General features: G+C 35.2%; 2 protein-coding genes across 2 annotated transcripts; both read left to right on the top strand.

The window, feature by feature from the left end:
* The first annotated feature begins 5,697 nt into the window (after positions 1-5,697).
* LOC306876442 (homeobox protein SIX6-like) lies at positions 5,698-13,933 on the top strand. Its single transcript, XM_079427608.1, has 3 exons — positions 5,698-6,249; positions 9,207-9,370; positions 12,842-13,933. The coding sequence occupies exons 1-3, from the start codon at positions 5,860-5,862 to the stop codon at positions 13,044-13,046; spliced, it is 759 nt and encodes a 252-aa protein (XP_079283734.1). The 5' UTR covers positions 5,698-5,859; the 3' UTR covers positions 13,047-13,933.
* Positions 13,934-14,846: 913 nt separating this feature from the next.
* LOC306868924 (actin-related protein 2-B) lies at positions 14,847-24,825 on the top strand. Its single transcript, XM_079415401.1, has 8 exons — positions 14,847-14,981; positions 16,059-16,169; positions 17,069-17,357; positions 19,875-20,011; positions 20,493-20,642; positions 21,901-22,046; positions 23,075-23,207; positions 24,321-24,825. Exons 1-8 carry the CDS (start codon positions 14,934-14,936, stop codon positions 24,489-24,491), a joined length of 1,185 nt encoding a protein of 394 aa, XP_079271527.1. The 5' UTR covers positions 14,847-14,933; the 3' UTR covers positions 24,492-24,825.
* Positions 24,826-25,046: the final 221 nt, after the last annotated feature.

Genomic DNA, 25,046 nt, shown 5'->3' with positions numbered 1-25,046 from the left:
TTCACGTTTACATCTTAACGTTAAACTAAATGTGAAATTTGTAATTATTCAGCGCACCTGTTTGTGTTTACATTCTTAGATTTAGCTACCCAATAAATACAACAGCGCAATAAAATGCCCTAAAAATGATAAATATAATATAATATATTATATAATTTAATATAATATAAAAAAGACAAAAATACAAATATAAGAAAGACAAGTAAAATAAGGCAAATTATAAAATTATAAAATCAAATTATATAATGATCTAAAATTCTTGAATATTATATTATATTATATTATATAAAATATATATATAGAAATTTTAAAAATATTAAAATGCAATTAGTAAATCAGTAGATAAAACAGCTTAATGCCCTAAAATATCTTTAATAATATAATATGAGTAAAACAACTTAATAAAACTTCCTAAAAATTCCTAAATATTATATTATAATATTTTGTATTAAATTATATAAAAATACAAATAAAGAAAAATAAAATAAAATTAGGTACCCAGTAGATAAAAAAGCTTAATGCCCTAAAATATCTTTAATAATATAATATAATATATAATATATATAAATAACAAAAAAGTCACCATTATAGAGAAACAAACGTGTGTGTGTGTGTGTGTGTATGTACTCTTCCTATTCTGCTAATTGGAAAGCAGTTTATCTTTCCTCATCCACTCCACAACGAGACGCGGGGAAGTGGAGCGGCCGTTTATTTAGTGTGTTTTGTGTGGAGGGAGGAGGGGATACGGCAACAGTGTGGCATTGATTTGCAAACGAGTTTGTAATTAGCTGTTTGCAATAGTGTATTAGTGTGTGTGCGTGTGTGTGTTTCAGTCCTTAAGCACATTTTTGTGATTGTGTGTCGCTCTTGTCGTGGGTAAATGAGGTACTCCATGATAAGCAGATAACACTAATTAGTTCTCCACCCATTTACTTGTTAAGTGTTTTTGTGTGGGGTTTCTAGGCCGTGGTAATTCTCCATCCCACCCAGAGCTTCTGCCCGCTGGCCACGTTAAGGAGCCCAATATAAGCCTAATTAATTATGCCAAGTGGGGTTCCATGGCAAAGACTGGAAATAATGTGAAGAGACACTTCATGAACTCGGCTTATCTGATCATAACCCATATAAACAAAGACCAGATAATTAATAAGCATATTGTGCATACAATTAGCATTTGATTGATTTTGTAATTTTTTAATCTGTCTGTAGGAACTGCAATCTATTTGGTCTGGTTGGTTTGCAGGAAAAAAAAAATAATAATAAATAATTTAATATTTAATGTTTTGCATGTTAACTAAAATTTGGAAAAACATTGGAACATCAAACATTTAAAAGCATAGTTTAAATTTATCATTTGAATTTATTTAAATGTAATATTTTAATATAAAATAAAATAATGGCAGCTACTGTTACACATATTACTTTTAATTGATTTACATTTAATTTAATTTAATTTAAATGTAATTGTTTTTGAAAAACATTAACAAACTTAATCACCTTAGAACCTCTGAATCAATTAAAAACCATTTTCTTAAAGTCATGTTTTGCTTTTTAACTAATTTTTTTAATTTATTAAAATTTAATATTTTAATATTAATTTAAAAAAATAATGACAGAAATAACAGCTACAGCATTATTTATGTATGATAATGTACTTTTTACGTTTTGCATATTAAAACCTCTTTTGAAAAACAATATAATTTAATCACTTTAGAACTTTTGAATCAATTAAAAATCAGAAGGATGATTCAATTTAAATGAAATTTTTAATGAAATTTTACTATTATTTTAAAGGTTTTGCATATTTACCAATAGGCTATTTTAAAACAACAACAACATGACACTGACACACTGAAAACGACTGAAATAAAAGTGATAACAGTGATTAATAAAAGTGATCATAGAACCTTTGAATTAATTAAGGTTTTAGAGGGACGATTACATTTACAATTTCCAAATCAGTCATAATGTTTTACAGTTTAAAGGAGAATGAAGACTACAACATCTTTTGGATTACAAGCCAATTAAGAAAGTGTTTTACTCTGATCTGCTCCAGCCTCATTCACTGACTGAAGTATCGATCAATAAGTCAATAAGTGAGACACATACACACACACACACACACACACACACACACACACACAGCCCATCTTCATCTTATGATTCATCCTCATGTAGAAGCTTGGGCAGGGTTAAGCAGATTTGGAGTCAGTCTGTTCTCAAAGTGTTAAAACAGATTGGACGTGTTTGCGTGCTGTGTGTGTGTGTGTGTGTGTGTGTGTATGTGTGTGTGTGTGTATGTGTGTCAGTGTGTGTGTGTGTGTGTGTGTGTGTGTATGTGTGTGTGTGTGTGTGTGTGTGTGTGTGTGTGTGTCAGTGTGTGTGTGTGTGTGTCAGTGTGTGTCAGTGTGTGTGTGTGTGTGTGTGTGTGTGTGTGTGTGTGTCAGTGTGTGTGTATGTGTGTGTGTGTGTGTGTGTGTCAGTGTGTGTGTGTGTGTGTCAGTGTGTGTCAGTGTGTGTGTGTGTGTGTGTGTGTGTGTGTGTGTGTGTGTGTGTGTGTGTATGTGTGTGTGTGTGTGTCAGTGTGTGTGTGTGTGTGTGTCAGTGTGTGTGTGTGTGTGTGTGTGTGTGTGTGTGTGTGTGTGTGTGTCAGTGTGTGTGTGTGTCAGTGTATGTGTGTGTGTTAACAGTAGCGTTTGAGAATCAGATTAATCGCGAGAATGTTCTTCACTGAGCTCATTTCGCCCCTTCTGTCTTTTGCTGTTAATTTAATAACTTTAATGTTTTTCATTTTAATTATATAATTTGTAAAATTAAAATGGCTAAAATCAGCTAATAATAATAATAAATATTATTATTATTATTATATATTTTTTTTGTTTATTTTTAACTTTTGTGTTGTAGCGATATTATGAAATATATAAATAAACAATTTTTGTAAAAAAAAATAATAATAAAATAAATAAAACTACTGGTATTGTGTTAACACACAAATACAGTAATAATAATAATAATAATAATAGGACTTTTGAGTATTCTTATTTAAGTATTATTAATTAGATCATTAAAGTCTTCTAAGAGTGTATTAGCGGTGATTTATTACAGGTAACAATGTTAATGGAATAACAAAGGCTTTTGTGCTTCATGACAACAAACTTTCAGAATACACAAATCCCCCCCATAGTGACAGATCAATGTAGATCTAGACAGATCAGATAAAATCTCGACCTTCACCTGACTGCAACCTTTATTCCAATATGAACCTCAATCCATATGAAGATTTAACATCATTTGCCCCGAGAGCACGATTAAGACTGGTTATGAGCCATATGCAGTCTGCAGACGCTCGACAGACACGATACTGCCAGATCTGTTTCAGCACACAGGGTTTCTTTTAAAGATTTCAATCAGAACATAAAAAAATCCATAGGAGACCAAATGAAGTCAATCCTTTCTTCAGAAATGTAACAGTGATTATGAACTTTAAAAAACCCCAGAATGGTCATTCCACAAAAACTAGACTGAATTTGAAATATTTGAAACATTCTATCAAAGTGTGTTTAAAAATGCATGAATTCTGTCGCTATATTAAAAAATGATAATGTATGTTGACTGGAAAACAAAATACATATGATAAAAGTATAAAATAAAGGAGATTGTATCTATATATTTCAGGTCTGTCTCCTTAATACTGATTCTGATTCTGAATGATTGCTTATTAGTTTGTTTGTTTATTTATTAATTATTTGATATGTCTATGCATATTTAATATGATCTGTTGCCTATATATTCCTATATATTATATTTTCTTGTGTTTTCTATGTCTAAAAACAGAAAAATCCTCAAAGTATGATATTATTGTGACATCATTTTTTAATTATAGGGAGAATAAATACACAATGCATATATCAACTTTAAATATATATTATTCTCCATGCTATATATATATATATATACACACACACACAGCTGATGTCAGATATTCATTTATTAACATTAAGTTACATAAGTTGTGAAAGAAAACACACTGATAAGAAGAACGTGTAATGAAACATCAAGAACTTTGAGTGAGTCCACAACACGTGTAATCAGCCTCAGCCCGGCATATTTCAGCAGTAAGGGTATAGTTGCACGTTTGTTTAACCAATTTGTTGACAGATGCTTATGCTAAACCGGATTAATAGTAAAATTGTCTTGTGCCGGCCTGATTAATGGCCAGGAGATCTGGAGGGGGATATTATTGTAATAAGGTGGCCTAAGGTGCTGTTGGGCATCAGGCGCTCAGAGCTGCTCCAGGGTCACAGAGGAGACGGTGCAACCGCGTCCAGATTAATTAAGGAGGTATTAGTCAGTCGGGATTGTGGTGGATTCTGAAGCGATTTAGGCAACATGCATCTCAGAACGTCTCCTCGGACTGGCATGTGATCGTGATTTCCATGGCCTAAGCGTCTCGCTCCGATCAAATCCCAATTAAAGGCAGTATGACAACACCACAGGCCTCTGGTCCATTTACCTTCTGACTGAATGAGCCTGTTTATCACATACAGCGCCGCAGAAACAGAAGAAAGATTCGCTGAGAAGGCCACAAATGCTTAGTGCATCTTTCTGTCCAATATGGAAAAATGCCGCCAAAAAATACATAAATAAAATTAAATAAAATCTACATCAGTTTGGACCAAACTTTTGGACATTTTTCTCAATTCCACTTTTGGCACAGTTCAGCATTTTGTCTGTGCAAAATAATGTTTTTATAATTATTTAGATTTTTAAATTAAGTTTTTAAGGGATAGTAGTAGCTTTTTATTTAATTTTTTCATTGATATGTTTATTATTGAAATGTTGTTGTTATATGCATGTGTTAATTTTATTTTATTTCTTTATTTTCTTAAATATGTGGGTAGATAGTATTTATAGAGTTGTAACTTTTTAGTTTTAGTTACTTTTTCTTATTTGTAAGTCGCTTTGGACAAAAGCGTCTGCTAAATGACAAAAGTAAAGTAAGTAAGTACTCCTTTTCACCAACAAGGCAGTAGGTTTTATGGGCTACAACGATAGACAGAATGTTAATAATTATTTGTATAAAGAATATTTATAAATATATTTTTAATGACTACAATTACTGTTAAATATTTGTTATTTGTAATTAAAAATGTTATTATAGCTTTTTATAGTTTATGTATTATTATTATTAATTATTTTAAAATATTTAAATAGAAATTGTTATATTCTTATAAAAAATGCAAGTGACTAGTCGGTAATCAAGCAGAAATAATCTGCAACTCTTTTGATAGATTTAATAATTAAATGCTAAATTAGGCTATTATAAATGCAACTTATTGTTAAAAATGCATGCATCATGCATGTGCACCATCTGTAAATTACAAAAATTCACTTGCACGTTCATCATGCTATATAAATGATCATGTGCTATATAAACCAGAACGGTTTTCACCGGCTGCATCAGGTTTCCATTCATCCATTTCCATTCCATTCATTCCATTTCAGAAAGAAAGAAATCTGTGACAGTTAATGTGCTCCTCAGTTAGTCAAACAACCCGATCATCCCGTCAGTCCCTCCGCGAGCAGCACCCCCGCCGAGCGGCTAATGACCGAGGCGCATAATCCTCCTCAAAACAAGCGCAAAGATGCTAATTCAATCTCTCTATAAATAGGCTTGACTTCTGCCGCTCCTCCTTTACTAGAACTGGAAGACACCGTGATTCCCCCCAGATCCTACCGGGAAATCGGTCGCTTTAGAGGGGCATTATATAATAGGTGTATCCTGGAGTGATTGTAAAGCTGAATTTGCGCGCAATGGTGATATAAACAGACGAGCCAAACGCAACCCTAAACCTAGCCATGTTTCCTCTGCCGCTGTTCACACCTGAGCAGGTGGCTCGAGTCTGCGAGAATCTGGAGGAGACTGGAGATATGGAGCGCTTGGGTCGCTTCCTCTGGTCCCTGCCCGCCGGAGAGCTGCTCAACCGGCAGGAGTCTGTGATGCGCGCCCGGGCGCTGGTCGCCTTCCACGGCGGGAACTTCGAGGCTCTCTATCAGATCCTGCAGAGCCACCGCTTCACTCGGGAGTCCCACGCCAAGCTGCAGGACCTGTGGCTGGACGCGCACTACCGCGAGGCGGAGCGCCTGAGGGGGAGGCCGCTGGGTCCCGTGGAGAAGTACCGCATCCGGAAGAGGTTCCCCCTTCCTCGGACCATCTGGGACGGAGAGCAGAAGACGCACTGCTTTAAGGTGAGACACACGGGAAACATGCAAAACTTTATCGTGCACTCAGGAAAATCTGCGAGTGGGGCCCAGTGTTATATGGCAACCCAGCGCTGGGTAAATCTTGGACTGAAGGCATGCTGGGTTATTTTGACCCAGCTGGTTGGGTTAATGTTTTTACCCAACATTCTGGGTTGTTTTATTTAAGTCAACTATTGTTTAAAAATTATTATATTGCTGGCTTTAAATGGGCTGGAAAGAAGATGCATTGCTTAAAACTTCATTGTGCACTCTCAGGAAAATATGTGAGTGGGGCCCAGTGTTAGGGAGTAACTAAAAAATGAAGTTACTACAGTAGCTACAGTACTGTTTTAGGCACTTGTGTAAAAATGCTGTAAAATGAGGACGCTGTCATGATAATGTCATAAATAGATTTTCTTTATCAATTAACTTCTAATAACTAAATTAAATCAACATTTGTTGTGACTATCCTTTGCATTTAAAGCAGCTTTTGCCCTCGGACACACTCACTCGTTACGACTACTTGCCACATTTTAAATGAATATTGGTCATAAAAGCTTTGAAACAGCACAGATGGAAAGATGAGGGTTTTGCATAAACCATAAAGCCAAGCTCCCTCATATTTTATCTTCCTCGAAGATGCAACGCTCTCAAACAAATCCATCAGCCTTTAAACAGGGAACTTTTCCTTCACTTTCTGCTCTTAACTCATGCATTTCAATTATATATTTAGTCTTCTAAAGAAATTCATATTTGTCTACAAAACTAATTTCAAGTATCGACTCAAACCTTCTGAAAGGTTTCATAAATAAATTCAAACTTTTGATTAATAATGTAAGCTGATTTAATTGAACATAGAAACTATTTCTACACAGATATATCAGTCAGTTCAGAAAACAACCTATAGTCAATGGATACGTTTTATTTTCAGAATGACTTTATATGAATTAAATAATATCTGTAATAGTGAATTTAGTGTAAATATTATGAAAAAAATTACAAAATCAATATCTGTTGACCAACTAGAACACCACACACACACACACATATATATATACACTGAAAAAAATGTAATAATTTTCAGTCAGAAATTAGTAAATTTCACAAAGAAATGGCAAGCAACATTGAATTAAACATTACAATTTTTAAGTAAAAAGACTACGTGCTACAATAATCTTTATTTACAACTTTGAAAAACAAACAAACAGTCTAAATGACAAAAGCATACTGAAAGTGCAATACTTCAAAACTTCAAGTGTACATGAATCAGGCTTTGTATCTGATTGTTTATGCACTCAAATATTTCGTCATCTAAAACCAAAAGTGCTTCTTATTGTAAAACCTACTTTTCCTGGCTCAGTTCCAGGCAAACATATAATTGAATGTGACTGAATCAACCTGACTATATTAGGTTACAACAAACAAAGTCATTTCTAGTGCCAGACTAAGTAGAAATAGCTCTACATTTTCACTTTTAAAGTGTATTTATACAGTCGCAGTGCAAATAAATGAGGACTTAATTACGCTTCATTCTCCACGCCACAATGCAAACACGGCATTATTGTTCAGCAGCTATGATAGCATGCCGAGCTCCTGCAGGCAGAGACTCTCCCGGTGCATTGAGACGCCGCCGGCGCTTCTTAAGCCTCTTGAGCCGAGGAGGACCACCTGTGGCATTTAAGCCCTCAGTCCACATGATGACTTTCTACCTTTTCACCCTGCTCCAGACGCGAGTGGCCAGATTAACTCACAGCTAAACTACTTTGCAAAGCCCTCATAACGATTCCCCAAGTCCGTGATTGTTTTTGTAGACCAGCCGAATGTGAATTGAAACGTAAAGTGGATTATAAAGTGGTCTGCGTGCCAGTTCACTTCACAAATGTGGAAATGCAGGAAATGAAGCGTAATCACTGCAGCAGATGTTAAACGATATAAGACACAAACCGGGATTGACTTCAGATGCCTGATCCCAGAACAGTGCTTTAAGCCTAATAACAACTTCTGCCCTTCTTATCTTGGATTTCCAAGGACATCATGATGAAATATCGACTATTGCACGACTACGAGTGTATAGTGTGAAGCTAACTGCAACAAATCAACACTATAAACAGTGCATATGAAGGAAAGTTGATTTTTTACATCAAAAAGTAACATTTAAATGAACCATTTTTAGTCTTTTTTTTTTTTTTGCAGTGTAATGAGACTGATCCTCTTTAGCACACAGATAACAATGTTTCTCCAGGTTATAGTGATCTATAAATACATCCAACCCTGCAGACTGATTATTTTAAATGTGCTATAATGAGATATAATGCTGTTATCCATCTCAAGCTTTTTAAAAGGCATTAAGCTTCACCAAATAGGTTAATACAGGTCATTTCTGAAAATGTGCACAAAAATCTGAGGATTTATGCAAAAAATTAGGAACATTCTTGGAAAATTAAATAAATTAGTTAAAAAATAGGATGAATTTGTGATTCAATCGTAAGTGAAAAAAACACTTTTATTCAGCAGGGATGCATTAAATTGATAAAGTGATAGCAAAGACTTTCATAATGTTTTAAAAAGATTTCTATTTTAAATCAATTCTGTTCTTTTGAACTTTTTATTCAATTTCCACAAAAATATGAAGCAACACAACCGTTTTCAACGTTGATAATAATACTTTCTTGAGCAGCAAATCAGCATATTAAAATGATTTATGAAAAATAATGACGCTGAAAATTCAGCTGTGATCACAGGAATAAATTATATTTGAAAATGTATTCAAATAGAAAACATTTATTTTAAATTTTAATAATATTTCACTGTTTTACTGTATATCTGATCAAATAAATGCAGGCTTGGTGAGCAGAAAAGACTTCTTTAAAAATATTAAAAATCTTACCAACTCCACATTTTTGAAGGCTACTGTAATTTTGAAGTCAATGTGATTTTTTGGACTCTTGGCTTTGTGTTTTCAGGAGCGAACCCGTAGCCTGCTGAGGGAATGGTACCTGCAGGATCCCTATCCAAACCCCTCCAGAAAGCGTCATCTGGCTCAGGCCACGGGACTCACACCCACTCAGGTGGGCAACTGGTTCAAAAACAGAAGACAGCGGGACAGAGCGGCGTCTGCTAAAAACAGGTACACAAACGAAACAAACATGCTCTATTATGAATGGCGGAGAAACAAAAAACAAGACAACATGATTAATTGAGATTTGTCTTGAAACTTGTCTTGAATAATACAAGCCAATTTGTATTTCATTGCTCATTTGGTGTTGTTAATGTTAACCAAAACTATTAAAATCATTTTCATTATTTGAAATATAGCTAAAATAAAATATGAATATTAAACAAAAAACATACATGAAACGAGAAATGTTGCCTCAAATAACTGCAATTAGTGTACAAAAATGACTGTGCAACTACAACTGAAATTAAAGCTACATTAGAAATATAAAAAACCCAAATCTAATAAAAATTACAAAAGCACATTATAAAATACTAAAACCTGAGTAAATATAAAAGATATATACATACAAAAATAAAAGCTAATTCAAACTTTTAATAAATACTATAATAATGTATTAAATATATTAAAAATACTAAGAACATAAATGCACAAGACATTACATGGTATCATTAAATAAAGCTTACAGTAATATGAACAGCTGTATCAGTATCTTTGTTAATGTTAATTAATAAAAGTGTAAAACTGTTCTTTGTTAACTGATGTTTGCTCAGGCCCATTAATTAATATTAGGACAAAAGCACCATAAAAGTATGCATATGACTATATTCGCATATGAATTACACATATGAAATTATTAAGTTAAATTTGGGTGCGTTTCTGACACCAAATATTGTATAGCTTCAGAAGGGTTAATAAAGTGCATAAGTTATATGGAGTTTCCTTATGGTCATTTTCCACACTTAAAAATAAAGGTTCTTTTTTGGCATCAATGGTTCCATGAAGAGCCACGGAACTATTCCATTCCACAAAAGGTTCTTTATAGTGGAAAAAGTTGAACAATTTTTTAAATGTTCTTCACATAAAGAATTTTTTTTTTTCTTTAAGAAGTGTTCACTGAAGGGTTCTTTGGGAAACCAAAAATGGTTCTTCTATGGCATCACCGTGAAAAAACTCCTTTTGGAACCTTTATATTTAAAGGGATAGTTCACACTATAATGAATATTCTGTCATTAATTATTCACCCTCATGTCGTTGCAAACCCTTAAGACCTTCGTTCATCTTCGGAACACAAACTACACTGAACAAAATTATAAGCGCAAATTTTTGCCCCCATTTTTCATGAGCTGAACTCAAAGATCTAAGACTTTTTCTATGTACACAAAAGGCCTATTTCTCTCAAATATTGTTCACAAATCTGTTTAAATCTGTGTTAGTGAGCACTTCTCCTTTGCCGAGATAATCCATCCACGTCACAGGTGTGGCATATCAAGATGCTGATTAGACAGCATGATTATTGCACAGGTGTGCCTTAGGCTGACCACAATAAAAAGCCAATCTAAAATGTGCAGTTTAATTGTATTGGGGTGGTTCGAGGGGGGGGGGGGGTCAGAAAACCAGTCTGGTGTGACCACCATTTGTCTCACACAGTGCAACATATCTCCTTCGCATAGAGTTGATCAGGTTGTTGATTGTGGCCTGTGGAATGTTGGTCCACTCCTCTTCAATGGCTGTGCGAAGTTGCTGATATTGGCAGGAACTGGAACACGCTGTCGTATACGCCGATCCAGAGCATCCCAAACATGCTCAATGGGTGACATGTCCGGCGAGTATGCTGGCCATGCAAGAACTGGGATGTTTTCAGCTTCCAGGAATTGTGTACAGATCCTTGCAACATGGGGCCATGCATTATCATGCTGCAACATGAGGTGATGGTCGTGGATGAATGGCACAACAATGGGTCTCAGGATCTCGTCATGGTATCTCTGTGCATTCAAAATGCTATCAATAAAATGCACCTGTGTTCGTTGTCCATAACATATGCCTGCCCATACCATAACCCCACCGCCACCATGGGCCACTCAATCCATAACGTTGACATCAGAAAACCGCTCACCCACATGATGCCATACACGCTGTCTGCCATCTGCCCTGTACAGTCCTCATTTGTAAGTCGCTTTGGATAAAAGCGTCTGCTAAATGACTAAATAAATAAATAAATAAATAAATAAATACAGTGAAAACCAGGATTCATCCGTGAAGCGAACACCTCTCCAAAGTGCCAGGCGCCATCAAATGTGAGCATTTGCCCACTCAAGTCGCTTACGACGACGAACTGCAGTCAGGTCGAGACCCCGATGAGGACGACGAGCATGCAGATGAGCTTCCCTGAGACGGTTTCTGACAGTTTGTGCAGAAATTCTTTGGTTATGCAAACCGATTGTTGCAGCAGCTGTCCGGGTGGCTGGTCTCAGACGATCTTGGAGGTGAAGATGCTGTATGTGGAGGTCCTGGGCTGGTGTGGTTACACGTGGTCTGCGGTTGTGAGGCCGGTTGGATGTACTGCCAAATTCTCTGAAACGCCTTTGGAGACGGCATATGGTAGAGAAATGAACATTCAATTCACGGGCAACAGCTCTGGTGGACATTCCTGCAGTCAGCATGCCAATTACACGCTCCCTCAAAACTTGCGACATCTTTGGCATTGAACTGTGTGATAAAACTGCACATTTTAGAGTGGCCTTTTATTGTGGTCAGCGTAAGGCACACCTGTGCAATAATCATGCTGTCTAATCAGCATCTTGATATGCCACACCTGTGACGTGGATGGATCATCTCTGCAAAGGAGAAGTGCTCACTAACACAGATTTAGACAAATTTGTGAATAATATTTGAGAGAAATAGGCCTTATGTGTACATAGAAAAAGTCTTAGATCTTTGAGTTCACCTCATGAAAAATGGGCGCAAAAACAAAAGTGTTGCGTTTATAATTTTCTTCAGTGTAGTTTGGTGAAATCCGAGAGCTCTCTGACCCCTCCATAGATAGCAAGGATCCTTACACGATCAAGGCTCAGAAATGCAGTAAGGATATTGTTAAAATAATCAATTTAACATCAGTGGTTCAACCGTAATTTTATGAAGCTACGAGAATACTTTTTGTATTAAAAAATATGCAACTTATGTAGGCGGATACGTTATTTATGTTCAGATCAAAGCGTAAACGATGTAAACGACGTACATATGTTGCATTTGTTGTTTGCGTATGTGATATTCTCCAAAAAAGTCGCTATAGGGTGACGCGGAGGAGACGAATTGTTGAATAAAGTCGTTATTTTTGTTTTCTTTGCACACAAAGTATTTTCGTAGCTGATGTCACATGGATTATTTTAACAATCTCCTTGATACGTTTCTGAGCCTTGATTGTGTAAGGACCGTTGCTGTCTATGGGAGGGTCAGAGAGCTCTCGGATTTCATCAAAAATATGGTCTTACGGGTTTGGAACGACAGGAGTGTGAGTAATTGAAGACAGAATTTTCATTTTTGGGTGAACTATCCCTTTAAGCGTGTAGGAGCTTCAACTGTATCTATGTTGATTTGCATCTCAAAAGTAAATATCCATCTACCTCTCTTTTTCTTCCGTAGGCTGCAGCAAGATTCCTCCCTCCTTCCCTCTGGAAGCTCTCTAGAATGTTCCTCAGAGCATAACACGCACCTCCAGGGCTCCTCACCGCATCGTCCCGGGAGCCCAGGGGAGAACAGCGACTGCAGCTCTGGCACGGGGCCACGGGGGACTGGGGCCTCCACGCCGGACATATCCGTCAGCAGCGACAGCGACTTTGAGTCGTGAAGAACATCTGTGCCGGAAACACATGAGAGTTTGCAGAGGACTGCTGCTTAGATATGCACTTAAAGGAAAGACTGAGGAATCAGCTCGATTTGCTGTTAAGAAATCTGACTAAAAAGGACAAAGTTCTCAGTTACTTCCTTTTTCGTGTTTGGTCCGTCCCTGACCAAAGAGGAGCTACAATTTTAAGACCGAACCTCTTAAAAGGCACGTGCCAAATCAATCTCTTCAGGTTCATTGGCTTTTTCAATCATTCTAATACTCAGTTGGCACAAAATATGAGACATATCGCACAGAAGGACATATATTATGCAAATTTTGTTGAAAATCTAGTCTAGATCTTCCAGCCAGGCCTTTCATAACACTATAAACATGAAACGGTTTGATCTGCTTGTCCAAAAAGAGACACGCTGAAAACGGAAGGTAGAAGTAACTTGCTGCTGTATGTTTTCATGAGAATATAGTGTAGGTCGTGTCAGTTGCTTGTACATTTTGTTGTTAAATGAGTATTTAGATCCTTTGAACTGATATAATCATGTAGTCTGGATGAACGTAGATTAACTGACATGTTATGGAATATTAATGCTGCTGACCTTGAAATATGCTGTGAATTTCTGAGCCACCAAGCGGTGCTGCAAAAACAGCGACCGAACAGGTTTCTAAACATCTCACAGATGACACATCAACTTACTGTACATTTCATTTCAATGAACAGAGTCACTCAGCTTTTTATGTGCCTACACTTTGAGGACGGCATCAAACTGTATGATCGTCCGTCATTTATCATTTCCACACCCATACTCACCGAAGTCACATGAAGAACGGCACTATCTTGTTTTCATTTGTCTGTTGCTTGCCATTTTGAAATAAATGAAATTATTTTTGAAGCTAAGAGACTCAAAGTGTGAAAATACTTTGCAAAGCCTAAACCACCATTTCAAGGAATTATTTAACAATAAATGAAAATATTATCATTACTTAATTTATTATCATTACAAACCTGTACAACTTGGTGTAAAACACACAAGAATAAATTGATATTCTGATGCATGCTCGTATTAAAAAAAACAACAACCATATTTTATTCTAAAAGTATATGTATTGCATTGCTAAGTATAATATTTTTTTCACCTGCAAATTATAAGGCAACTCGTAGACATTTTATCATAAAAAAGCATAGTTTTAATATTTTATGCAAGTATGCATGTTGCTGTTACGCATACATTTTCTCTAATATAAGGTAATTTTTTTAGCAATTTAAATTGTCTTTTAAAATATAATACATTATAATACAAATATAATACATTTACAGTATGTACTGTAATTTCAACAATCATCAGGTTTTTACTGTAAAATCGTTTGCATTATTTTTCCATTAAACTGCATATTTTTGGGGTGTCACTGCAAGATACACAATATTTAAATTACATGCACTGTCTTTTAAAAAGCAACATTTTATTGTATGATAAGGTGACTTGCAGTTCAGCAATTGTTTTATTATAAGGTTTCTGCATTACTTTCCCATTAAATTAGATTTATTTTTGCGTTTATCTGCAAAGGCTCTGAATTAAAAGGTAGTTTATCATTTTTAAGTATCATTTTCACAATATTTTATATCACAATATCATATTTTTTTATTTACATACTTTTATTTACATATTTCAAAATATATTTACTACATAAGGCGACTGGCAGCTTTTCATTAAATGGTATATATTTAACTGTGCAAAATAAAAGGTTTTTCCTCTGGGATTTGATCACTTGGAGTGAAGGCGGAGTCGCTCCTCCTTTAAATCTGACCTCACTTCACAAAACAGCCTGACTGAGACAGACGAGCGTCTACATGCTCACCGAATGCACCGACAGTCCCTGCAGCTCATCTGAACCAGCATGGACAGCGGCGGGAGGAAAGTGGTCGTCTGTGACAATGGGACGGGGGTAAGAGCTACACAAGTCATTATTATGGGGCTAAAACGCTATATAAGCAAATTATCTGCTGCTATAGAATATCACTGATTTAAATACTGGATACTGATGCACAGGATTGAACATCAACACTATTTGTGACCCTGGAGCACAAAAGCAGTCGCTGGGGGTATATTTGTAGCAATAGCCAACAATACATTGTATGGGTCAAAGTGAACAATTTTTCTTTTATGCCAAAAATCATTAGGATATTAAATAAAGATTATGCTCCATGAAGATATTTTGTAAATTTTCTACCATAAATACATCAAAACTTACATTGCTAAGAACTTTAAAGGCGATTCTCTCAATATGAATTTTTTTTTGCACCCTCAGATTCCAGATTTTCAAATCTCGACCAAATATTGTCCTATCATAACAAACCATACATCAATGGAAAGCTTATTTATTCAGTTTTCAGATTATGTATACATCTCAATTTCGAAAAATTGACCCTTATGACTGATTTTGTGCTCCAGGGTCACATTTGTGTTTAAATGAATGTCGAAAGAAACTTGTTTTAATTCAGAAACTTACATAGAACTAAATATATTTCTGTTTTAAAAGCTTCTAACATTCTTAACAAATATTTTAAACATAAGATGTCAGAAACTTTTTTCCATGATGTATTTACTGCATTGCATGCCTGACGAGGGCTCGTGCAGGGGCCTGTTGCATTGCTGAAATCTGTTTGAACACGTCTGCCCACAAACACTGTTCACTTCACCTTAAAAGGTGGCAGGGGAAAAGATACACAGTTATTGGTCACAAATGAGGAAATGCTTTAACCTTGGAAGCCTGTCAGTGTTGTTCTTCTTTACGTCATGAGCTAGTTTCGAGGTTGATGACCTGAAACTTTAAAACACAGTTTAGTGAAAGTAGGGAAGTTAGAGGGAGCTGGGGAAGTTGCAGTTCTTCAAAACTAGCTAAGCTCTGATAATTCAGTGCAATATCTGCAGCATGACATTACAAACCTGAAACGGGTAAAAGAGAACTGAGTTTTATTTTTTACACCACTCACTTGACATCTTCTCACATAATGTCCTGCAGTTTGTCAAGTGTGGCTTTGCTGGCTCCAATTTTCCCGATCACATCTTCCCAGCCCTGGTGGGACGTCCCATCATTCGGTCAGATACAAAAGTCGGGAATATAGAGATCAAGGTGAGTTATCCAGCCAAAACATAAAAAAAAAACTGAAAAAAATATAAATCTGAAATAAAAATATCAAAAATACTAAAGGAAAAAATGAATGACATTTTAAAATGTTGTAATACCAAGTAGTGAAGTAAATACATTTAAAACAATACAATTACATTGAAATAAAACTGTTAAAACAATTAAAAAGAAAATAAAGTAAAAAAATTGGAAAATATAGGGGGAAAAAAACACTAAAAATGACAAAAGATCATAAATCTATCAAAACTTAAACTAAAATACTACCTGAAAATATTAAAATATAAAACAATTAAAAATATTAATAAATATATAATGCAAAATATAATATATAGTATAAATAAATTACACTCATTTAACAGGATGGCAATAAAAACACCTCTCAATTATTATAGATTATTTTTATTTAGAATAATTATATTCCTCATTTTAATATATATTTTATTGTACATTTAAGTGCCTTATTCGATATTATTTAATATACCACTCTCATACATTTCAGTAACCACAAAAATGTAATATTAACAATATATACACTGTCATATCTATTATTCTAATATAGCTTTATATTTCTCAGATATACAACAAAATAATTTTATTTAAAAAATAGTTTTAAGACTGTTGACATTAGACAGCAGATTATTAGAGTTGCGTGAGATTCATTATTTCTGCTGCACAAACTATCCTACTCCATCTTTACATTTGCAGAATATATAATTCATTGAATAGCTAGGCCTACACAGATACATTTTTAAATGAATTGAATAAATATTACTTATTAAAATAAATAAGTTTAATAAAAAATGTAGTTACCTCAATGCTTTAATAATTTGTTATTGTTTTTTACTCGTTCAATACTGAAGTCAGCACTGTTCACCTCTCTGCAGGATCTGATGGTTGGTGATGAGGCGAGCGAATGCCGCTCCATGCTGGAGGTCTCGTACCCCATGGAGAACGGGATAGTCCGCTGCTGGGAGGACATGCTGCACCTGTGGGATCACACCTTCGGCCCGCAGCGGCTCGACATCAGCCCTCCCGACTGTAAGGTCCTGCTTACGGAGCCGCCCTTGAACCCGATGAAGAACCGGCAGAAGATCGCCGAGGTCATGTTCGAGACCTACAAGTTCCACGGCATCTACATCGCCATTCAGGCCTTGCTGACTCTCTACGCTCAGGGTAAAACAGACCGGTCAACTTCTTAAAGGGATAGTTCACCCAAAGATGAAAATTCTGTCATTAATTTCTCACCCTCATGTCGTTCCAAACCCATAAGACTTTCGCTCATCTTCGGAACACAAATGAAGATATTTTCAATGAAATGTAAGAGCTCTCTGACCCTCCATAGACCACAATCTTCAAGGCACCATCTACCACCACCATCAAGGCACAGAAATGCGCTTCATCCTGAACGTAAACAATGGTGATTACATTGATTACGTTCTGGGGTACTCTCCAAAATGGTGGAAGACGTAACTCAGGGAGAAGAATTTCTGAATAAATGATGTTATTATTGTTTAGTTTGGACACAAAAAGTATTCTCGCTGCTTTGTAAAATTACGGTTGAACCCCTGATACCACATGGACTGTTTTAACGATCTCCTTGCCTTGATCGTGGTAGTACCCTTGCTGTCTATGGAGGGTCAGAGAGCTCTCGGATTTCATCAAACTAATTTGTGTTCTGAATATGAACAAAGGTCTTACAGGTTTGGAATGACAGAATTTTCATTTTTAGGTGAACTATCCCTTTAAGCTCAAACAGCGTTATAAAATCCTTGGGTTGATCCGGCCAATGCGCATGCGCAGTCCTAAGCTCTCGTCTGAGCCGAATATATGGCAACCAGAGCTTTTTAAGGCAGTTGCAGTGACTCGATAACTTTATCAATCGCCGATTGTCTGTTTTATTTAAAAGGCGAGATTTGAAAAATCACTCATAATCAGTTTGTTTTCAAAGAAGCCCAAAGGCTGAATGGTGCCCTCCCCTCCCTCACACAACTTGTCTTCTAGCACAGTTTTGTCACTGGTAGATATTAAATGGGTAGCAGTTTTATTAGCATAAATATATCAATATAAACATTTCAGTCAAATATGCAATATGTCCAGTGTTGGGGGAGTGACTAGTTACATGTAATGGCGTTACGTAGTTAAATTACAAAATAACTGCTACATTTGTTACATTTACTGAGACAAATTGTGCAATTAAATTATGAAACTGTTACATATGAATATTTTCACACACACATGCAGATATGATTGATTTCTTTCCCAAATTGCATTGACTGCTTTAAAATATGAGACACCAATGTTTCAGGAGTTTAGGACGCAGAATAGGACATATGCTTAATTGTTTTATTTCCTATTTGGGTTTAAGTAAGTGCTTTATTTTTTTTAAGATTAACTCCTTTTTCCAAGGCATTGTTAGATGCTAGTGTTTCCTATCATAGCTGTGCAAAGATTTGATTTCAAAAACAGTATTAAACGGTTTCTTGTAATGATTTTAAATCCGTATTTAACCTCAGAATGATCTCAAAGTAAGAAGAGATGCTAAAGTCTGATTTTGTGGTGGCTGTGCTTTAAAATTAAATGAATATAATCTTAATTCAAGTGAAGAAGGATTTTGAAAGTCTGACAGTAATCAGTGTTGAGTGCTACTGTAAGGTTAACCCTGCCTGCTTTACATGTTTTAAAATAATTAACAGTTGAAAACATTCGTTAGAAATTTAGAAATGCAATCAAATTTAATCACATTAATAAAGTAATTAACTTGTAATATGCATCCTATTACATTTAATCATTTAGCAGATGCTTTTATCCAAAGCGACTTACAAATGAGGACAACAGAAGCAATCAAAACCAATAAAAGAGCAACAACATGCAAGTGCTACGATAAGTCTCGGTTAGGCTAACGCAGTACATGTAGAAAGTGTTTTTTTTTTTTAAAGAAACCAGTAGATAGAATACATTTAAAAAAAAAAGCTAGTGTTAGTTTTTCAAGAAAAGCTAGCAGTTAGAGAATAAATATGCAATTGATAGAGGGTCAAGTGTGTTTGTGTGTGTTTTAAATAAAATGAAGACAGAATAGAGAGTGCTAGAGTTAGAAGGTCAAATAAAGATGGAAGAGATGTGTTATTATCCAATTCTTGAAGATGGGTAAGGATTCAGCTCGGATTGAGTTGGGCAGGTCATTCCACCAGATGGGAACAGTTAATGAAAAAGTCTGTGAAAGTGATTTTGTGTGTCTTTGGGATGAACAATAATGCGTCGTTCACTTGAAGAACGCAAGCTTCTAAGAGGGCACATAAGTCTGAAGAACTGAATTTAGGTAAAGGGGTGCAGAGCAAGTGGTAGTTTTAGGCAAACATTAATGCCTTGAATTTAATGCGAGTAATAGCCAGTGCAAATTGATGAACAGAGGCGTGACGTGCGTTCTTTTCAGCTCATTAAAGATTAATCTTGCAGCTGCATTTTGGATTAATTGTAGAATTTTAATAGAATTGGCTGGAAGACCTGCCAAGAGAGCATTGCAATAGTCAAGCCTGGACAGAACAAGAGCTTGAACAAGGAGTTGTGTTGCATGTTCCGAGAGAAAGGGCCTGATCTTCCTAATATTGTATAAAGCAAATCTGCAGGACCGGGTAGTTTTAGCAAAGTGGTCAGACTTGGCAACCCTGAGTGTGTGCTGTGTTTGTGTGGCAGGTTTGTTGACCGGTGTGGTGATCGACTCAGGAGACGGTGTGACTCACATCTGTCCCGTTTATGAGGGTTTCTCTCTGCCTCACCTCACGCGCCGCTTAGACATCGCAGGACGTGATATCACACGCTATCTGATTAAGGTGACATTTTCCTTTCCACTTTTCTTTTCTCACCATGGAATCTGAGGACGACCAGCATCCGGCGTTTTCAGCATCATTCCTCCAGTCTTCAGTGTCACAAGATCTTCAGAAATCATAATAATATACTGATTTATTGCTCAACAAACATTTCTGATTATTATCAATGCTGGAAACAAACAATTGTGCTGCTTCATATTTTGTGGAAACTGTGACATATTAATTTAAGGACTCTTGACTTGCATTGTAAATGCATTACTATAATCAGTATTAATTCACAGATGCCTTCGAGTTTAACTTCTACCTGGGACGTTTCATTAAACGGTCTATTTTGCAGACTGATTTTCATAAATGATCTTAAAATGGATTAAAACTAGAATCATTGTTTTATTTTTAAAAAGATCGATCTACATCTGGGATCACCAATATATGCCAAGTGTTAGCAAAAATATACGCCTTTCATCCATTATATTCATCCATGCAGCTTTTACTTCTGCGAGGCTATGCCTTCAACCACACAGCGGACTTCGAGACGGTGCGGATGATGAAGGAGAATCTGTGTTTTGTTGGCTACAACATTGAGCAGGAACAGAAACTGGCCAATGAGACCACCGTCCTGGTGGAGTCCTACACGGTAATACACTTAAAAACATACAAAATACACTTACACTTGATGAAAATGAAGATATTCTAGGAAATGCCCTTGCAAACCATGAACAAAAATAGGTTAAGTTTGATCATTGCTTCTCCATTTCAAATTTGGGTCCCAAGACAAAACTAACTGAGAGTCACAGATATAGCAACGCTATCTCACGGCAATTCGTACGTATTTTACGAGGTGGCTAATTCGTACAACCTCACTCGTACGATTTAGTACGATTTATCTAAACCCCAGTGACGGGTAGGTTTAGGGGCGGGGTTAGGTGTAGGTCATTCGTACATAATTCATACGAATTGGCTGGTTGTACGAAATCTTACGAATTAGCCACATCGTAAAATATGTACGAATTGCCGTGAGATCGGGCTGGATATAGTGCATATTACTTTAACTTAATTAAACCTCAATTTCTAAAATTGATTAAACATCAATTTCTATTAAAAACTTCATTTATTTTCTCTTTATTTCAAAATGTTCTAATTTCTATTTTATTTCAAAATTATTTTTAATGGTAATTTGTAAATATTTAAAGATAGACCTGTTGTGAGATCCATGGTTGTTAATCAGTGGTATATGTTTTTGTTCAAACCATCTGTTTGCATTATTTCAATTTATTTTTGAAATATTAATTTTAAACAGTGGAATTTGTGGTAAAAAACTACATTACCCATGATGCTGTGCAAAACTTCCACCAATCAGAGAGTCGCCAAGAGCTCTTTAGCTCCACCCACTCCCATGAAGCACCGCAAATTATGTAATCAAGTCAGTCTCTCAACGCTCTCACAATACTTATACAAAAAATATTTGTGCATATAATGAAATATGGTAATAAATGTAAAATATTGTTAAATTAGTTTTGTGTTTCACCATAGTTTTTAATGCGATTATGTCAGTTTTAATGCTTCATGGGATTGTCGTTTTTTCCCCTCATTAAAGCCGGTCTTGTACCTTTGTCTCTTTGTTCAATTTTCAAATACTTTTTTGCTTCAAATCAGTGTAGTAGTTCACATAGTAGCAGGTTGGTTTGGTTCATGTTTTAACTCTTTGATGAAAACTTTAAAATAATCAAAATGAAAAGAAATATGAATAAAAAAACCCACTTAAAAAGCAGTCAGGCACTAATGCAGTCTGTATCCGCAAGAGAGCTGCTATACGTTTCTCCTACACGTATATTTAAACCTAACTGGCCTCTTTACAGAAAATAAAGGATTTTACTCACCTTTTTTGTGTGCAGCTACCAGACGGGCGGACGATAATGGTGGGAGGCGAGAGGTTTGGCGCGCCAGAAGCTCTTTTCCAGCCCCATCTCATTAATGTGGAGGGTGTTGGTGTGGCCGAACTGCTCTTCAACACCATCCAGGCAGCAGACATTGACATCAGGTCAGAGTAATTCAACAGCATCATCCTCAATTAGACGCTTAATGCTTGACTCGGTGCAAAAGTTGACTTGACGTATGGTCAGTAATTGGACAGATTTGTTCTGCAAATGTTCTTCTGCTAACAAGTTAGGAGATATTTTATCCAAGGCCTTTGGGAGAGACTTTTCCTCAGCACAGCTAGTTTTTTAAAGAGCTATTTCAGGTTAAATACAACCGAGGCACTTTTTCTGAGGTCATTTTCAGCATGTCACACACTGTAAAAAATCCAACAAGTAAAGTCTAAAAACAAGTAAAAAAAGTAGCCTGAACAAAGAATTTTTAGTAGATGCATTTTTTTTTTTGTGTGAACCGAACAAAAATACTGTAAGCATGTTTGCCTTGACTTTGATACTCAAGTATTTGTTCACAACATATCCACATGTTCCCCTAGCTTTTCAAATCGAGTCATCTGAAGAGACAATTTTACATTGAACAATATTGCACAAGTTCCCAATGCAGATTGAAAACATTTTAATGGTAATTATTATTAAACTATTATCATTGTTTTATATTTTACTGGCTTAATTTATGCTGCTGCTGCTGCTGTCTCTGTCAGTTAGCTCTCATGTGGATCACAGTTCATATTTTTACTGATTTAACCTTTGTTGATCCTCACCATGCTTGAGAATCATGCACTGACGTACAGTATATGTGCATCTCATTGCAACTTCTAGATTTAATACATTTGCCTTTCAGCATAAATATTTGCCTTTAGTTATGTAGTGGTGTTTGAAACATAAATCTAAAAGAAAGAAGATTGTTAAAGAGGATTAGCATTGCTTTTTCAAATTCAGTAGACTGACTTTTATTCATTAGATGAACTAAAGTTTTTAAGTTGTCGTTTGCTAGTTGAGTTAACTTAACAAGTTGAGTGTGATAAATTGCCTTATTTTTTTTGAGATAGGTCAACTTTTTTTTACAGTTCAGTTGTTTCTGATAGAAATGAAATTAATCTGGAATGTTCCTTCATGTCTTACCGTCCATCTAAAGGTCGGATTTATACAAGCACATCGTGCTGTCCGGAGGAACCACCATGTACCCGGGACTTCCTTCCCGTTTGGAGCGCGAGATCAAGCAGCTGTATCTGGAGAGAGTGCTGAGGGGAGACACTGAGAAACTCTCGGTAAGCTGTTATAACGCTCATTTAAATGCTAGGATTTCTGGATTTTTCTCCCTCGTAGAAACACCCTCAAAACAAGATCAATTTATGTGAGAAGCAAAATAATGTTTAATAATAAGACTTTATTTTAAGATTATTTGTATTATTTTCCCATTAGAAAATCCTTTTTTCCTTATTTTAAGCATAAACTTTAAAATTACTAAATTTATGCTTAAAACAAGACTAAAATGAATTTCCAGTGGGCTACAGTGTTGATATTGTTAAAAAGAAATCAGGTTCGGTAATTAAAATAAATCTGAAATTTTATATATATATATATATATATATATATATATATATATATATATATATATTAGATGAAAAACTTGTTTAAAAACTTTACAAGAATATTTTATTAGATTTGTTTAGACTTTATTAGAATATTTTAAATTCAAATTTTCCTATATTTTCTAAATAGAAAAACTTTTAAAAACGAGAAATGTTGATAATTAACTGAACTAAGTTAGTTGAAGCATTTAAAATGCTACATATAAAACTGAAATAAAACAAATAATTATATAGAAATATTTAAATTACAAATACTAATAAAAATGATAAAAGCACAACAAAATTACTAAACAAAAGGTAAAAATAAATGCCAACTGAAAATGTTTTAAAACACTGATGCAGTATAAAATAAATGAAGGCATATTCTCTCAAAATATATTTTTTTCAAATAAATTTATCTCATAAAATATTACTAATGCCATAATATAAATATTCACCTAATTCAGTTATATGTAGTTTTTAAAAACTTTGGACTAACTAACTGGGAATTAGCCTTTTTTTTCAGTGACTGTAATTATTGCAGAATCCATTATTGGTTGATCTCTGGTCTTTTCAAAAACATTCATACATGAGGCCCCAGGTCAGCAGTTTTAAATCACAAAGGCCTTAGAAAAGCAAGAGAGAGAGCTGCTGCTGACATGTAAATGAAGTTAATAATAAACTTAAATTAAAAATATTTCAGATTCTAAACATACAGGCATGTCAGAAACTAAACACTTGTATAAGTTGTCATTAATTTAGCTGATTTTGACGTTTCCTCACTGTTTTCTCAAACTTTCTCTCGTACAGAAATTTAAGATCCGCATTGAAGACCCTCCGCGGCGCAAACACATGGTGTTCATGGGAGGAGCGGTGCTGGCCAACATCATGAAAGACAAGGAGTCCTTCTGGCTCTCGAGAGCCGAGTACGAGGAGAACGGCCTGAAGGTGCTGGACAAACTGGGAGGAGCGCTGAGATGAGAAGCCTTCATCCACTGCAGACTCGCACACTTTACCACAGCACACCAGAGACATCTGAGGATGGTCACCGGTCTTAACGTATAGCTCCAACACTACCCAGCTATCAAAATAAATGATCCAATAAATACTCATACATACTAAAAGTCATAGTCGGGATTATTGCAGTGAACTGAAATTAAAACCACAAAACATTTTTCATTAAAATAAAAATATATAAAAACTAAAATTTATTTTATTTCCATTTAGTTGCTAAGGCAACATTTCTTATTTTCATTTAGTTGATCTTCATGTACTAAAATAACTAAAATTAATGGAAATAAATATAGACACATTTAAAAATATATTTATAATAATAAAAATTACAATTTAACTAAAAGTAAAATGAAAACAGATAATATAAAATAAAAACTAATTAAAAATATGAAAAACTATAATAATATCTCAAGATTTAATATTATTACTGCTGTCTCACCAAACTAACAGCCCAAACGTTATCATTTTAAAATACAAATAAAGCATTTTTACTCTATTTATGAACTGTTTTTCGCTTTGAAC

Source organism: Barbus barbus (assembly GCF_936440315.1).
Source record: "Barbus barbus genome assembly, chromosome: 1".
Classification (NCBI taxonomy): Eukaryota; Metazoa; Chordata; class Actinopteri; order Cypriniformes; family Cyprinidae; genus Barbus; species Barbus barbus.
The sequence above is the reverse complement of the archived record's forward strand: the minus strand, read 5'-3'. Positions and strand labels throughout refer to the sequence as shown.

What these genes read in the sequence shown, in the direction of transcription:
- LOC306876442 (XM_079427608.1), top strand. Translation starts at nt 5,860, where the DNA reads ATGTTTCCTCTGCCGCTGTTCACACCTGAGCAGGTGGCTCGAGTCTGC. An exon ending in AGAAGACGCACTGCTTTAAG is followed by an intron (nt 6,250 to 9,206) that starts GTGAGACACACG and finishes TTGTGTTTTCAG; the next exon opens with GAGCGAACCCGTAGCCTGCT. An exon ending in GCGGCGTCTGCTAAAAACAG is followed by an intron (nt 9,371 to 12,841) that starts GTACACAAACGA and finishes TTTCTTCCGTAG; the next exon opens with GCTGCAGCAAGATTCCTCCC.
- LOC306868924 (XM_079415401.1), top strand. Translation starts at nt 14,934, where the DNA reads ATGGACAGCGGCGGGAGGAAAGTGGTCGTCTGTGACAATGGGACGGGG. An exon ending in TCTGTGACAATGGGACGGGG is followed by an intron (nt 14,982 to 16,058) that starts GTAAGAGCTACA and finishes AATGTCCTGCAG; the next exon opens with TTTGTCAAGTGTGGCTTTGC. An exon ending in TCCTGGTGGAGTCCTACACG is followed by an intron (nt 20,643 to 21,900) that starts GTAATACACTTA and finishes TTTTGTGTGCAG; the next exon opens with CTACCAGACGGGCGGACGAT.